Below are 15,956 nucleotides of genomic sequence, written 5' to 3' on the forward strand. Positions count from 1 at the left end.
CAGGATGTACTTACTATTCAAATGAAAGTAATAGAACTTGTTGGGGTGCTTTCACACTGCACTTTCTCCCACGTTCAGTGGTCCCATCGGGGCTTACGTCTGAAACCCCCCCACAAATTTGAATTTGGGCGTATGTGCCGAAGGAGCCATTAACTATAAAAGGTATTGAAAGAATTTTGCTGGGGTGTTCAGGCATAGACCCCAACAGGACCACCAAAGTGCAGTGTGAAAGGGTCCTTAGTGCTGCTCTGCGTCGTGCTTCTGGATTCGAACCCTTGGTTCTGTGGTCGGCATGTCTTTCCGCTGAGCCACAACTGATACACCTTTTCTTTGGGTGTTTTAGTTCTGTTATCTTTCTGTCGGTTTTGGGTAACAGGTGTTTTTCCTTTACTGTTTTTGTCTGATCTATCATCTTTCGGGTGCAGCTTAAATACCTTCCTCTACTGGTGTTTCCATCTGGTGATAGACTTTGTAGGATTCATTCACTGTGCTGTAGTTTGTGTTGTTTGCAGTTGCTGTGTGTGATTCCTTTTCTGCTTAGGGAACGGCTACTGTAGCGAACCTAGGAGCTGCTAAGGACATTCAGGGTCAGCTAACATCAAATGGGGGCGCCATTGTGTTACCTTAGGGTGGCAACCTCCGCGGTCAGGAAGGGACAGACCAGGTTCATAGGGCTTTTCCTAGTCTGAACAGGGACATGTCAGGTTCAGGTATTTGTCTTCCTGGTTTGTACATTACCCGTGTGAATTCTGAAAGTCATCACACTCTTAGGCCGGCTGGATCGTTGGAGTTCACTGTTAGCTCCCCATCTGGCCAGCTTCAGTGTTACTGCGCTCCTCTGATGCTGCAGAGACAGTTTTATACAGAAGCATTGGAAAAAGCAGAGCATGGGCAAGTGGCACTGAAACTATCAATCCAGTAGGAGTACACCACTCCCCTACAAGGAGCAAACCAGGAGGCTGGAGAGATGTGCACTCCTATTCAAGAAGATGGCACAACCCCTTTAAGTGTCACATTTATTTAGCCAAGGCTATTCTCCATTTAATATGTCACCTGCATATGTAAATTAATGTAAAATACACTATAAGCAATGTAAATTTTGTCATCATGCCTGTAGAGCCAAGACCATCAAGAATACTGCATCAGTCAACCTTGAGCTGACAGCAGAGCAATGGAAGAAGAAGTACGAGAAGGAGAAGGAGAAGAACAAGACGATGAAGGAAACCATTCAAAAACTGGAGGCTGAACTAGCCCGCTGGAGGAATGGTAAGAGGCGGTTCACTGTGCAAAGTAGTCATAGAGTAACATATAAAACCCAGTCTGGTACCAGTACTTCCCAAACTGAGTGGTTCCATGGCCGCATGGACAGGAGAAGCGTCCACTCGTGTAGGTGTGAGCTTTCCCAATGCTGCAGAGTAATGGCACCTTATTGTATGTGGAACGGCCCCGCAGGTAGCGGAGAGAGCCGTGTGTGTGGCCACCTCTATCTTGGGATTGAGGGACCCCAGGTCTGGAGTTTAGAGGTGGGACCCACATCTGTTAGACATTTGTGGCATATACTGAGGATATGTAAGTGTAGTTATTAGCTTGCATGCTAAAATAATGTCCTTCATTTTCCTTTAGGGGAGAATGTACCTGAGACGGAGCAGCTGAGTGATGGGGAGCAGACAATCCAGGAAACCTGTGATGAGACCCCAGTTAATGATGACAACTCCTCCATTGTGATCAGGATCTCAGAAGAAGAGAGGAGGAAGTATGAGGAGGAGATCCGTAAGATGTATAAGCAGCTGGATGACAAGGTAGGGAGTAATCCCGGCTTACGTGAGGAAAGCTCATAGTTCTATTCAGTTCTGCAGGGGTGTAATAAGGAATATCTATAAAGTAAATCAGAAATTTTACTTTATTGTCATGTAAAGAGTAAAGGCAAAAGCTACATGTGACCAATCATATTCTGTGTAGCTCATTATGCAAGGAAATATCATATTCTGTGTAGCTCATTATGTAAGGAAATATGATCGACCAGTCAGGACTCCGAATCATTCAGTCATCTGCTAAATTCTGTATTATAAGGACTGATGGTTAAAATTCAGGGCAGCTGCAGTGGAAGCTACTAAAGGTCACATATGTAAGAACATATTTATCATAAAATTCTGTAAAATTTGCTCCAAAGACATTAAAAATGACATTTTGGTGAGGGATGTTTATACCGTGCTCTTTATATTTATAGGATGATGAGATCAACCAGCAGAGTCAGTTAGTAGAAAAACTCAAGCAGCAAATGCTGGACCAAGACGAGGTAATAGGGAATTAAATGCTTGATTTGTTTGTCCAAGATTTTTGTTAATGGACAAAAAGCAGGGGAATGCGATATTGACGTGGTAGATCCTTTGCCACTATAGTGCTGCCCCGATGGTGCAAGACCAGTTTCATATCCCGCCTGGACCCCTGTTCCTGACTCCAGCAGGTTTCTGTCTGAACCCTGAAAAACGAAATTCAGATGAGTTACCAACAGAGCTATAGACTTAAATTAGGCAACCTGAGTCCACAACCATAGCCAGGCAGGTATCTTATTGTGTTTGGCTTAAAAGGTGGACATCACAAGAAAAAGTGGCATGTTTTGGCCTAATTTAAGTCTGTAGTTCCATCGGGAGGAACATCAGAGTCCCATTTTTTGTGGATTTGTCAATTTAATTTCCTATGCCAGTTTTTAGACCAGGACCAATAACTTGACCTCGACTTTTGTATCCACAGCTCTTAATATCTACTCGGGGAGACAATGACAAGGTGCAAATGGAACTCACTCGCTTGCAGTCTGAGAATGACTGTGCCAAGGAAGAAGTAAAAGAAGTTCTGCAGGCTCTAGAAGAGTTGGCCGTCAACTATGACCAAAAATCCCAGGAAGTGGAGGACAAAACTTTGCAGAACAAGATCCTTGCTGATGAACTGTCCCAAAAAGTTGTAAGTATCCTCAGTTGTCTGGCCACAAGGTGGCGCTATCCACTGACTACTATTGCCTTATCTTGAACTTGGCTTGAGTTACTCTGTAAGTGTAATTTAGTATATAATAGCCAATTAATGACTGATGAAGGTTAGTCACTTGATTTGCAGTGGATTTTGAAAATTGAGTATTTCTTTCTTATCTCTGTCAAGGCCACTCTTATTTCTCTGGAAACTGATCTCCATCGACTGCAGGAGTTTAGCACCCATCAACGCAAGAGAATTGCAGAAGTTCTCAATGGTCTGATGAAAGATCTGAGTGAATTCAGTGTCATTGTGGGCAATGGAGAGTTTAAGTTGGTGAGTAGTATCCTGATCTGCAAAACATTCTTCAGAAGGCCCATTTAACCCCACGTCCACATTTTGCAGTCCATGCTCTTCTTTATGAGTCCATAGTCTTTAAAGCAAGTCTTCTCTGTAGCCCGTAGAGATAAGTGGCGCCATAGAAGAAGAGTTTACCGTGGCACGTCTCTACATCAGTAAGATCAAATCTGAGGTGAAGTCAGTGGTGAAAAGATGCCGCCAGCTGGAAAACCTGCAGGTCGAATGTCACCGTAAGATGGAGGTGACAGGACGAGAGCTGTCCTCCTGCCAACTGCTGATATCTCAGGTATGTCTCAGTCCGGGTCTTGCTTTTTGCCTTCGTCCATGCTTTGATTTATGTCAGTATAGTATAAAATTTCAAATGTTTCCGTATTCCACCTTCCGCCTTTTCTGACATGTCTGTTTCAGCAAATGTTAATTTTCGACACGAAGAGACAATTATTTTCTCATAATTCTGATTTGTGCTCTTTCTCTTTTATTTTTAGAATTGAATGAATTAATTGACAAATGGCTGCTACCACTCCCCCTTGTCAAAAAAGGAGTGTGTTTTTTACACTTTCAACACTGATTGGACTGTGTCAGTGTAGGGACATGCCCCCACACTGGTAACACCCAGGAGGAATAACAGGATATGTTACTAAAACAGATATGTCTGGTCCTCTCAAAATGGAAAATTTGTAGTTAACAGCTCAGTATCTTTAAATGTTGGGCTGTCAGTGTATAGATGGCACAGATGTTTGTGCAGCTGAAGGAGAGTAGTGCCGGTTGTCAGACAGATGTAATCCCATTAGAGAAGGAAAAAGGCAGAGATGTTTACCTGCCCAGGCCTCCAAATAATTTTTGAATTTTTGGAGTATTTTTAAGTCCTTTTTTTGTGGTTCTCCCATTAGAGAAGGCAGAGTTGGTTTTTTACTGCCTCTGCCTTCCCGTCCTGACCTTTGAATACACTGTGCTCCTGCTCAGAGCTGGGTAGTGGCAGATAGTTATAGATATGTAATGTGAGCTAATATGTCCGCCCCAGTTAAAGGGAAATCAACAACAAAAAAATCACGAGTCCTAAAAGTCTTTTTGCATAAATACTATATGTACATTTCAAATGCATACAAAACAAATAACTACAAAGAAAAATAAATCAGATCACTACATTTATAAATGTCCCTTCTATAATATGGTAGTACCTTTATGGGTTGTTTGGGACTAAGCCATTGATGACGTATGTACGGGATAGGTTATCAAAATTAGCTCAATGAGGGTCTTTCATCAATCAGCTTAAATCTCTTCCCGAAGCGGTCCGGGGTGGAACATAGCAGCCCCATCGGATAGGTCATCATTTAGCAAGTCCCACACAACCCGTTTTAGTTGTCAGGAGTGATGAATGAATGTGCTTGGATAAGGTGTTATCCGAGCATGCTTGTATGCTAGCCAAGTGCCTTCAGTCAGTGGGCTCGAAAAAAAATGTCCCTGTGGCCGCTTGTCTTCATGTCTTGCGGCTGTTGAGCCGTAACACATGCAGAATTGCCTGTTTGTTAGCCAATCCCCGCATATTTTTTAGGTCACTCGGTTGGCACAGGAGCATGATCAGATAACACCTATCCAAGCATGTTCGCCCCTCACTAGCTGTCAGTCTTGAGATGTTCACAGAGGGTTTTGATCATTTCCATGTTAAGGTCTTTCTCTATTCTTTTGCAGCATGAGGCCAAGATCAGGTCTCTGACTGAATATATGCACAGCGTAGAGCTGAAGAAACGTCAGCTGGAAGAGTCGTACGATACCCTGAGTGAAGAACTGGCTAAGATGCAGGCTCAAGGTAGCGGCCAGTCATCCTTCTCCATGATAACATGCTTTGGAGCATGCAAGCAGTTAGATACACACATACCAATATACAGAATGTATGTGCCCACGTTATAATTGTCATTAAACCAGTGCATAATTACTGGTACCAGCACACTTCAGGACACGCTACATGGGAAGAGTTTTGGTATAAATGATATCAACACATGTCAAACAATTTCCCAGTTGGTGCCGCAGATTCAGAAAACCACCAGATTCCGCATTCATGATCTGCATGTTTTTGAGTCTCTGTATTAGAATAATTAATTGAAAGGGAGTGTTCATAATAATAGCAGCGTGAAGATCAATTAGTGAGGTCCGTCATTCTGTGATGACACAGGTGTGAATCAGGTGGCCCTTATTTAAGGCTGAAGCCAGCACATGTTGTACATGTATTCTACCGTATGTATGGTGTTTGTATTGTTTGTGTATAGTCTATACAGTGTATGTATAGCATGTGTATAGTCAGTGCACAGTGTGTATATAGTCTGTAGTATTTCTGTATACTTCATAAAAGTACATGAAAATCAAACATTTGAAATAATGCAAATATACAACAATGTATCTGCAACATGTAACTGCATGTCACGAATGGTGCGTGTTGCATCTATTAGAGTAGGGATACCATTCTTTTTTTTTTTTTTTTATTTAAATAGATTTTTATTAACATATTAACAATAAACAGCAAAGAGAAAACATCACTTTCTCATCCACATTTCAATATGTTACATACACCTTTTCTTAATTTTAAGAATCCCCAACATACCCACAACAACCCCCCCCCCCCCGGACAGCTCATCCCAAATCTAAACTCCCCCGAGGCCACCAGTGCCTCAAGTAGTTCTCGCCTATCTGAAGCCAATAGCTCCCAACTTCTATTACTCCTCATCCCAACTTAAGCCATGGAGACCACATTTTATTAAACATTTCTATTTTCCCCCGTCTCTTGTAAACACCTTTTTCCAGCTTTAGACCATGTTGTACATATTGAAGAAATTCCCTCCTCGCAGGTGGTTCTGCCTTTATCCAGTTCCGTGCTATCACTTTCCGAGCCATATACAGTAACCTAGCAATTGCAATCTTCCAGGTGTTGTCCACTCCTATTTCATCCACATATCCCAACAAGCATATTATCGGATCTCTCAGGACTCTACATTTATACGCTCCTTCCACCCGACTCAAAACTACCACCCAAAAAGCGGCCAGTCTAGGACACGTCCACATCATATGATAAATTCCTGCATTCTCATTCCCACACTTCGGACACTCAGAGTCAGCACGCAACCCCGCTTTATGTAACACTTCCGGAGATTTATATACTCTGTGCAAAATATAGAGCTGCGACAGCCTGTACGGCTCACTCAATGACAATCGCGGAACCCACTCCAGCACCGATTCCCAGGTTTCATTCTCCACCGGGCCCAAGTCCCTCTCCCACTTAGCTCTAGCCTTTATGGGAAAATCTAACAGATACGTGTGCATAAGGTCCTTATATAGGGTGGAAATAACTCCCTTTGTAGTCCCGTCGCCACCTACATACTCCAATACTATGTCCTCCTGAATCCCAATGTCAGTACTCTTATTTTGAGCTCCAAAGGCATGTCTCATCTGTGCATACTGATATTCTCCTGTGGGCCTCAAACCAAACTCTGCTTGTAATTGGGAAAAGGACTTCAACACTCGTTGTTGGACTATTTGGTGTACAAAGCAAATTCCTTTAGTCTGCCACTCTATCAGACCTCCCAGAGCCGCAAATTCCTTTAAATTACTGTTAGGCCATATTGGTGTAAATTTGGTTCACCCTGTAACCCCCCGAATCTGCCTCAATCTGTTCCATAATTTACGTATCAGAAACAGGGTTGGATATAGCTTCCCCAATGCTCCCAAAGAGCCGTCCTCTAAGCATTGTATTACCGGGCATCAGCCTGTCACCCCTTCCATCAGGTGTTGTACTGCACTGGATGACGCCTCCCGCGCCCAGCCCTTCAAATGCTGACTCTGGGCTGCAAGAAAGTATATTTCAGGGTTGGGCAAAGCCAAACCACCATCTTCCTTGGGTCGCTGAAGCGTCTCCAGGCTAATACGTGGGTACTGTCTCCCTCATATCAAACTTCTAAAGAGGGCATTAATCTGTCGGAATTTCCCCCGCGGGATCCAAATTGGCGCGTTATGTAAAACGTATAAAATTTTAGGCATCAGGACCATCTTAATAAGATTGACCCTTCCAACCACCGACAAATGTAACTTATTCCAAGCATCTACCTTTGTCTTGAGCACCCCCATAACAGGAGTCAGATTTCTATGTACGAACTCCGCGACTGGAACCGAAATCCATATCCCAAGGTATTTAAAATGAGATACCACCTTAAGCCGCTCATCACCCACATTCTCACTCGCATTCTCTCCTACACCATCTACCTTAAACAGAACCGATTTGTCCCAATTAATTGTTAGCCCCGATACGGAACCGAATCTTTCAACAATTTCAATGGCCCCTCTCAGTGAATCAACCGGATCAGCCAAAAACAGCAAAACGTCATCTGCATATAGCGCTATCTTTTCCTCAACTTTCCCATATCTAAACCCATGGACCCCATCAGATTGTCGAATCTTGGCGGCAAGTGGTTCCACAGCCAACGCAAACAAGAGAGGCGAAAGCGGACATCCCTGCTTAGTGCCTCTAGCCAACTTTATAGGTTGAGACAATTCCCCGTTCACCCTGATTCTAGCCGTCGGCAGTGAATACAACAGCTGAATCCAAGCCACAAACTGCGGACCAAAACCCATACCCTTCAACACCTGCCAGAGATATCCCCACTCTACACTGTCAAACGCCTTATGGGCATCCAGTGACGCAATCACCCTCTGGCCACAGTTGCCAGACTTCAGCTGCAGATTCACATATAACCTCCGCAGATTAATCGCCGTTGACCTATCAGGCATAAAGCCAGACTGGTCCGGATGCACCAGGCCCGTAATGACACTAGACAGACGGGAAGCTAACACCTTGGCCAGAAGCTTGACATCAATAGTTAGCAAAGATATTGGGCGATATGACTCAGGTTTCCCCAAATCCTTATCCTCCTTTGGAATAACCACTATTATGGCCTCCCTCATAGAAGCTGGCAAACACCCCCGGGCCCTAGCTTCCTCCAGAACCATCTTTAATCTAGGAATCAACACTTCTCCCAAACTTTTATAGATCTCGGCGGGCAATCCATCGACACCAGGCGCCTTCCCATTGGCCATGGACATCAATGCCCGACTCAGTTCCTCCTCCGTGATAGGGGCTTCCAAGCTCTCCCTATCCACCTCGTTCAGTCTCGGCAGATCCAGACCCTCCCAGAAAGTCAATGTATCTCCGACCGACTCACCAACCCGGGAGGAATATAAGTCTGCATAAAAGTCCGCAAAAGTCCTCAAAATCTCAGGTGTTTCAGATACTCTGCTTCCACTTACAGGCTCCAATGAGTGCACATATGAAGTACTTCTCTGAGCAGCTACCACCAGCGACAGCATATGACCCACTGTTTCTCCCTCCTGATAATACAACACTCTTTGAAATTCCTGCTTCCTATCAGCTTTTTCCAACAGTACTTTTTCCAATTGATTTTGTGCATTTTTCAGCCTTTTCCCAGCCTCAGGAGTTCCCAGCATAGCCATCCCATCCTCTGCATCCTTCAACTCATCAACTGCCACCCTTTCTGCCTCTCTCGTCCTTCGCTTACACCTACTAATATCTCTAAACAGTAGTCCTCTCAGATACGCCTTCATTGCATCCCAAATCGTAAGGGCGTCTGTACTCCCATCATTCAAAACAAAGAACTCCGCCACCTCCCGTCCTATACTTTCCATCTCAATACTATGCAACCAACTAGGATGTATCTTCCATTCTCTCCCATTTACAGATTGTGTCCCCGCCAATTTAAACTCCACCTCAATTGGAATGTGGTCCGACAAGGCCCTTGGGAGATATCTCACCTCCCCAACCAGTGTGTCTAATAGCCTATTTCCCAGAGCCATGTCAATTCTAGAGAGCGTGGCATGCGCCGGCGAATAACATGAATACCCTCTCTCCCCAACATGTCTGACCCTCCAAAGGTCAATCATACCTATCTCATGTATATAGGTGCCAAATGTTGTAGTATGTCCCCCCGACCTATTCTGGGTGTTTTTATTTTTATCCCAAAAGTCGTCACAGATGTTATTTAGGTCCCCAATAATCATCAGTGGTGTCGGCCCCCATCGTTCCACTCGCTCCAATACTTCTCTAATCTTCCTGCTTGAGTAGGGAGGTGGAATGTACATAGCTGCAATACATACTCTCACTCCATACAATATACACTGTATTAGTACATACTGACCATCCGCATCTACACAAACCTTCACCTCCTCATACTGTACTCCCGCCGGAATCAAAATTGACACACCTCTCGCATACGTGGAGAAGGTAGAGTGATATCCCTTCTGAATCCAACGTCTATTTAAGACATTCACTTTCTCCCTTACCAAGTGCGTCTCAAGCAAACATATCATTGAGGCCCGTTGGTCTCTTGCATACTGCAAACTTGCGGCTCGTCTGGATTTCTCCGCCAGGCCTCTCACATTCCAGCTCAAAATCTTAAAACGGCCCCCCATCAATTGGCTCATCCTCACTAGATATGTCATTATTCCCGACCATGAGCGGTCTAACATCCCTAACCCCCCCTATCCCAACTCTCCCTCCCACCCTTCCCCCCTCACAACTAACCATTCCGCCTCTTTTCAAGAGTGGGGCATCATCGCCCATAGCGAACACTCCCATTGGCAGTACCTTCCCAACCCTCCTCCCGCCACTGTACATAGCAGAATTCCATAGATTCTTTAACATGTCGCAAGATTTCAACATCGAGTAACCTGCAAATGCAAGAAACCTAAACAAACTTATAATACGCCGCTTACCCTTCCTCCCCCTTTCCCAGCAGCCATTATAGCATTCCCTTAACTGTAACTGATTACAACCCAGCTCCACCCTTCAACTTTCACATCCCATAACCCCTGAATTGTTAATCACAAGTCTCTTTTCCAACTGACAGAGAAGTAATCACATTCAGAATCCCCCCTCAGTTTCAGTCTCCTTTTCCTTTAAGCCTTTTAGCATTAATGTCAATCCACTGAGTAGCAATCAGTGGGAGAAAAATATTGGCCTCAGGGCTTGTGTGCCACTCCTGACTCCTGTGTGCATCATCACTCACTCAGTGGGCCATAGAAAGCCCATTTTTTTTTTTTTTTTGCTTTATTTGGGTTCTAAATTCTACCTGAAAAAATCAATAAATCAATCAGTGGGAGATTAATATTGGCCTTTGGGCTTGTGTGCCAGTCCTAAGCGTGCCATCTCTCTCTCTCAGATAGTGGGCCATAGAAAGCCTATTTATTATTTTTTTTATTGGGTTTATAAATTTTCCCTGGAACAAAAAAAAAAAAAGTGGGAGATTAATATTGGCCTCTGGGCTTGTGTGCCAGTCCTGAGCGTGTCATCTCTCTCACAAATAGTGGGCCATAGAAAGCCTATTTATTTTTTTGCTTGATTTGGGTTCTAAAATCTACCTGAAAAAATCACTACATCAATCAGTGGGAGAAAAATATTGGCCTCAGGGCTTGTGTGCCACTCCTGACTCCTGTGTGCATCATCACTCACTCAGTGGGCCATAGAAAGCCCATTTTTTTTTTTTTTTGCTTTATTTGGGTTCTAAATTCTACCTGAAAAAATCAATAAATCAATCAGTGGGAGATTAATATTGGCCTTTGGGCTTGTGTGCCAGTCCTAAGCGTGCCATCTCTCTCTCTCAGATAGTGGGCCATAGAAAGCCTATTTATTATTTTTTTTATTGGGTTTATAAATTTTCCCTGGAACAAAAAAAAAAAAAAGTGGGAGATTAATATTGGCGTCTGGGCTTGTGTGCCAGTCCTGAGCGTGCCATCTCTCTCACAAATAGTGGGCCATAGAAAGCCTATTTATTTATTTTTTTTTGGTTTTATAAATTCTCCCTGAAAAAAAAAAGGGAGATTAATATTGGCCTTTGGGCTTGTGTGCCAGTCCTAAGCGTGCCATCTCTCTCTCTCTCTCAGATAGTGGGCCATAGAAAGCCTATTTATTATTTTTTTTATTGGGTTTATAAATTTTCCCTGGAACAAAAAAAAAAAAAGTGGGAGATTAATATTGGCCTCTGGGCTTGTGTGCCAGTCCTGAGCGTGCCATCTCTCTCACAAATAGTGGGCCATAGAAAGCCTATTTATTTATTTATTTTTTTTTGGTTTTATAAATTCTCCCTGAAAAAAAAAGGGAGATTAATATTGGCCTTTGGGCTTGTGTGCCAGTCCTAAGCGTGCCATCTCTCTCTCTCTCTCAGATAGTGGGCCATAGAAAGCCTATTTATTATTTTTTTTATTGGGTTTATAAATTTCCCCTGGAACAAAAAAAAAAAAAGTGGGAGATTAATATTGGCCTCTGGGCTTGTGTGCCAGTCCTGAGCGTGCCATCTCTCTCACAAATAGTGGGCCATAGAAAGCCTATTTATTTATTTTTTTTTGGTTTTATAAATTCTCCCTGAAAAAAAAAAGGGAGATTAATATTGGCCTTTGGGCTTGTGTGCCAGTCTTGACTGCTGGGTGTGCCATCTCTCTCTTTCCAATTGTGGGCCATAGAAAGCCTATTATTTTTTTAGCTTGATTTGGGTTCCAAAATCTACCTGAAAAAATCACTACATCAATCAGTGGGAGATAAATATTGGCCTCTGGGCTTGTGTGCCACTCCTGACTCCTGTGTGCGTCATCTCTCACTCAGTGGGCCATAGAAAGCCTTTTTTTGTTTTATTTGTTTTCTAAATTCTCCCTGAAAAAATCATTTTATTTTATTTGGTTTCTAAATTCTTCCTGAAAAAATCATTTTATTCTATTATTTTTTTTCCTAAAGTCTCCCTGAAAAAAAAAAAAAAAACAAATCAGTGGGAGATTAATATTGCCCTTTCTGCTTGTGTGCCAGTCTTGACTCCTGGGTGTGCCATCTCTCTCTCTCCAATTGTGGGCCATAGAAAGCCTATTATTTTTTTAGCTTGATTTGGGTTCCAAAATCTACCTGAAAAAATCACTACATCAATCAGTGGGAGATAAATATTGGCCTCTGGGCTTGTGTGCCACTCCTGACTCCTGTGTGCGTCATCTCTCACTCAGTGGGCCATAGAAAGCCTTTTTTTGTTTTATTTGTTTTCTAAATTCTCCCTGAAAAAATCATTTTATTTTATTTGGTTTCTAAATTCTTCCTGAAAAATCATTTTATTCTATTATTTTTTTTCCTAAAGTCTCCCTGAAAAAAAAACAAAAAACAAATCAGTGGGAGATTAATATTGCCCTTTCTGCTTGTGTGCCAGTCTTGACTCCTGGGTGTGCCATCTCTCTCTCTCTCTCCAATTGTGGGCCATAGAAAGCCTATTATTTTTTTAGCTTGATTTGGGTTCCAAAATCTACCTGAAAAAATCACTACATTAATCAGTGGGAGATAAATATTGGCCTCTGGGCTTGTGTGCCACTCCTGACTCCTGTGTGCGTCATCTCTCACTCAGTGGGCCATAGAAAGCCTTTTTTTGTTTTATTTGTTTTCTAAATTCTCCCTGAAAAAATCATTTTATTTTATTTGGTTTCTAAATTCTTCCTGAAAAAATCATTTTATTCTATTATTTTTTTTCCTAAAGTCTCCCTGAAAAAAAAACAAAAAACAAATCAGTGGGAGATTAATATTGCCCTTTCTGCTTGTGTGCCAGTCTTGACTCCTGGGTGTGCCATCTCTCTCTCTCTCCAATTGTGGGCCATAGAAAGCCTATTATTTTTTTAGCTTGATTTGGGTTCCAAAATCTACCTGAAAAAATCACTACATTAATCAGTGGGAGATAAATATTGGCCTCTGGGCTTGTGTGCCACTCCTGACTCCTGTGTGCGTCATCTCTCACTCAGTGGGCCATAGAAAGCCTTTTTTTGTTTTATTTGTTTTCTAAATTCTCCCTGAAAAAATCATTTTATTTTATTTGGTTTCTAAATTCTTCCTGAAAAAATCATTTTATTCTATTATTTTTTTTCCTAAAGTCTCCCTGAAAAAAACAAAAAAAAACAAATCAGTGGGAGATTAATATTGCCCTTTCTGCTTGTGTGCCAGTCTTGACTCCTGGGTGTGCCATCTCTCTCTCTCTCTCCAATTGTGGGCCATAGAAAGCCTATTATTTTTTTAGCTTGATTTGGGTTCCAAAATCTACCTGAAAAAATCACTACATCAATCAGTGGGAGATAAATATTGGCCTCTGGGCTTGTGTGCCACTCCTGACTCCTGTGTGCGTCATCTCTCACTCAGTGGGCCATAGAAAGCCTTTTTTTGTTTTATTTGTTTTATAAATTCTCCCTGAAAAAATCATTTTATTTTATTTGGTTTCTAAATTCTTCCTGAAAAAATCATTTTATTCTATTATTTTTTTTTCCTAAAGTCTCCCTGAAAAAAAAAAAAATCAAATCAGTGGGAGATTAATATTTACATTTGTGCTTCAGTGACAGTCCTGCGTGTGTGGCATCTCTCTCATTTGTTGCCACCAACAACAGAGTGTGTAACATTGTGCCTGATTTTCGTTGTGGTCTCACTCACCTGTAAAGGGGTAGCTAAATCATACTGAAGTTATAGCTCACCGTGTAATTTGTGTGACAGCAACAAATACCGTTAGTTTGTTTACGTTTTTAAAACAATGAGGAAGTCTGGTGGAAGAGGTCGTGGCCGGGGGCGTTCATTGTCAGCTGGTAATGAGGGTAGTGGTAGTGGTGGAGATGGTGTGTTACACTCCAAGGTGTTCCCCAGGTTGCCTTTCCTGAGCTTCGATCTTCCGGCTCTCGTTTAGTAGTTGTTGGAAACTACACTGCATTAGGCCTACAAATTGGGTATGGGGTGTAGAGAGATGGTGTGTTCCACTCCAAGGTGTTCCCCAGGTTGCCTTTCCTGAGCTTCGATCTTCCGGCTCTCGTTTAGTAGTTGTTGGAAACTACACTGCATTAGGCCTACAAATTGGGTATGGGGTGTAGAGAGATGGTGTGTTCCACTCCAAGGTGTTCTCCAGGTTGCCTTTCCTGAGCTTCGATCTTCCGGCTCTCGTTTAGTAGTTGTTGGAAACTACACTGCATTAGGCCTACAAATTGGGTATGGGGTGTAGAGAGATGGTGTGTTCCACTCCAAGGTGTTCTCCAGGTTGCCTTTCCTGAGCTTCGATCTTCCGGCTCTCGTTTAGTAGTTCTTGGAAACTATACTGCATTAGGCCTACAAATTGGGTATGGGGTGTAGAGAGATGGTGTGTTCCACTCCAAGGTGTTCCCCAGGTTTCCTCGCCAATGCTTCGATCTTCATGCTCTCGTTTAGTAGTTGTTGGAAACTACGCTGCATTAGGCCTACAAATTGGGTATGGGGTGTAGAGAGATGGTGTTTTCCACTCCAAGGTGTTCTCCAGGTTGCCTTTCCTGAGCTTCGATCTTCCGGCTCTCGTTTAGTAGTTGTTGGAAACTACACTGCATTAGGCCTACAAATTGGGTATGGGGTGTAGAGAGATGGTGTGTTCCACTCCAAGGTGTTCTCCAGGTTGCCTTTCCTGAGCTTCGATCTTCCGGCTCTCGTTTAGTAGTTGTTGGAAACTACACTGCATTAGGCCTACAAATTGGGTATGGGGTGTAGAGAGATGGTGTGTTCCACTCCAAGGTGTTCTCCAGGTTGCCTTTCCTGAGCTTCGATCTTCCGGCTCTCGTTTAGTAGTTGTTGGAAACTACGCTGCATTAGGCCTACAAATTGGGTATGGGGTGTAGAGAGATGGTGTGTTCCACTCCAAGGTGTTCCCCGGGTTTCCTCGCCAATGCTTCGATCTTCATGCTCTCGTTTAGTAGTTGTTGTAAACTACGCTGCATTAGGCCTACAAATTGGGTATGGGGTGTAGAGAGATGGTGTTTTCCACTCCAAGGTGTTCTCCAGGTTGCCTTTCCTGAGCTTCGATCTTCCGGCTCTCGTTTAGTAGTTCTTGGAAACTACACTGCATTAGGCCTACAAATTGGGTATGGGGTGTAGAGAGATGGTGTTCTCCACTCCAAGGTGTTCTCCAGGTTGCCTTTCCTGAGCTTCGATCTTCCGGCTCTCGTTTAGTAGTTGTTGGAAACTACGCTGCATTAGGCCTACAAATTGGGTATGGGGTGTAGAGAGATGGTGTGTTCCACTCCAAGGTGTTCCCCAGGTTTCCTCGCCAATGCTTCGATCTTCATGCTCTCGTTTAGTAGTTGTTGGAAACTACGCTGCATTAGGCCTACAAATTGGGTATGGGGTGTAGAGAGATGGTGTGTTCCACTCCAAGGTGTTCTCCAGGTTGCCTTTCCTGAGCTTCGATCTTCCGGCTCTCGTTTAGTAGTTCTTGGAAACTACACTGCATTAGGCCTACAAATTGGGTATGGGGTGTAGAGAGATGGTGTGTTCCACTCCAAGGTGTTCTCCAGGTTGCCTTTCCTGAGCTTCGATCTTCCGGCTCTCGTTTAGTAGTTCTTGGAAACTATACTGCATTAGGCCTACAAATTGGGTATGGGGTGTAGAGAGATGGTGTGTTCCACTCCAAGGTGTTCCCCAGGTTTCCTCGCCAATGCTTCGATCTTCATGCTCTCGTTTAGTAGTTGTTGGAAACTACGCTGCATTAGGCCTACAAATTGGGTATGGGGTGTAGAGAGATGGTGTTTTCCACTCCAACGTGTTCTCCAGGTTGCCTTTCCTGAGC

General features: G+C 43.2%; 1 protein-coding gene across 4 annotated transcripts in view; it reads left to right on the plus strand.

The window, feature by feature from the left end:
• KIF5A (kinesin family member 5A) overlaps positions 1-15,956 on the plus strand; it is a 228,895-nt gene that overhangs the window by 122,238 nt on the left and 90,701 nt on the right. For all 4 annotated transcript variants that reach the window (XM_069758567.1, XM_069758565.1, XM_069758568.1 and 1 more), the window contains exons 11-17: positions 1,118-1,266; positions 1,624-1,799; positions 2,228-2,296; positions 2,752-2,958; positions 3,151-3,297; positions 3,419-3,607; positions 5,011-5,128. In XM_069758567.1, coding sequence (XP_069614668.1) covers positions 1,118-1,266; positions 1,624-1,799; positions 2,228-2,296; positions 2,752-2,958; positions 3,151-3,297; positions 3,419-3,607; positions 5,011-5,128 — 1,055 coding nt within the window. The remainder of the gene's footprint in view (positions 1-1,117; positions 1,267-1,623; positions 1,800-2,227; positions 2,297-2,751; positions 2,959-3,150; positions 3,298-3,418; positions 3,608-5,010; positions 5,129-15,956) is intronic.

This window comes from Ranitomeya imitator, chromosome 3, assembly GCF_032444005.1.
Source record: "Ranitomeya imitator isolate aRanImi1 chromosome 3, aRanImi1.pri, whole genome shotgun sequence".
Lineage (NCBI taxonomy): Eukaryota > Metazoa > Chordata > Amphibia > Anura > Dendrobatidae > Ranitomeya > Ranitomeya imitator.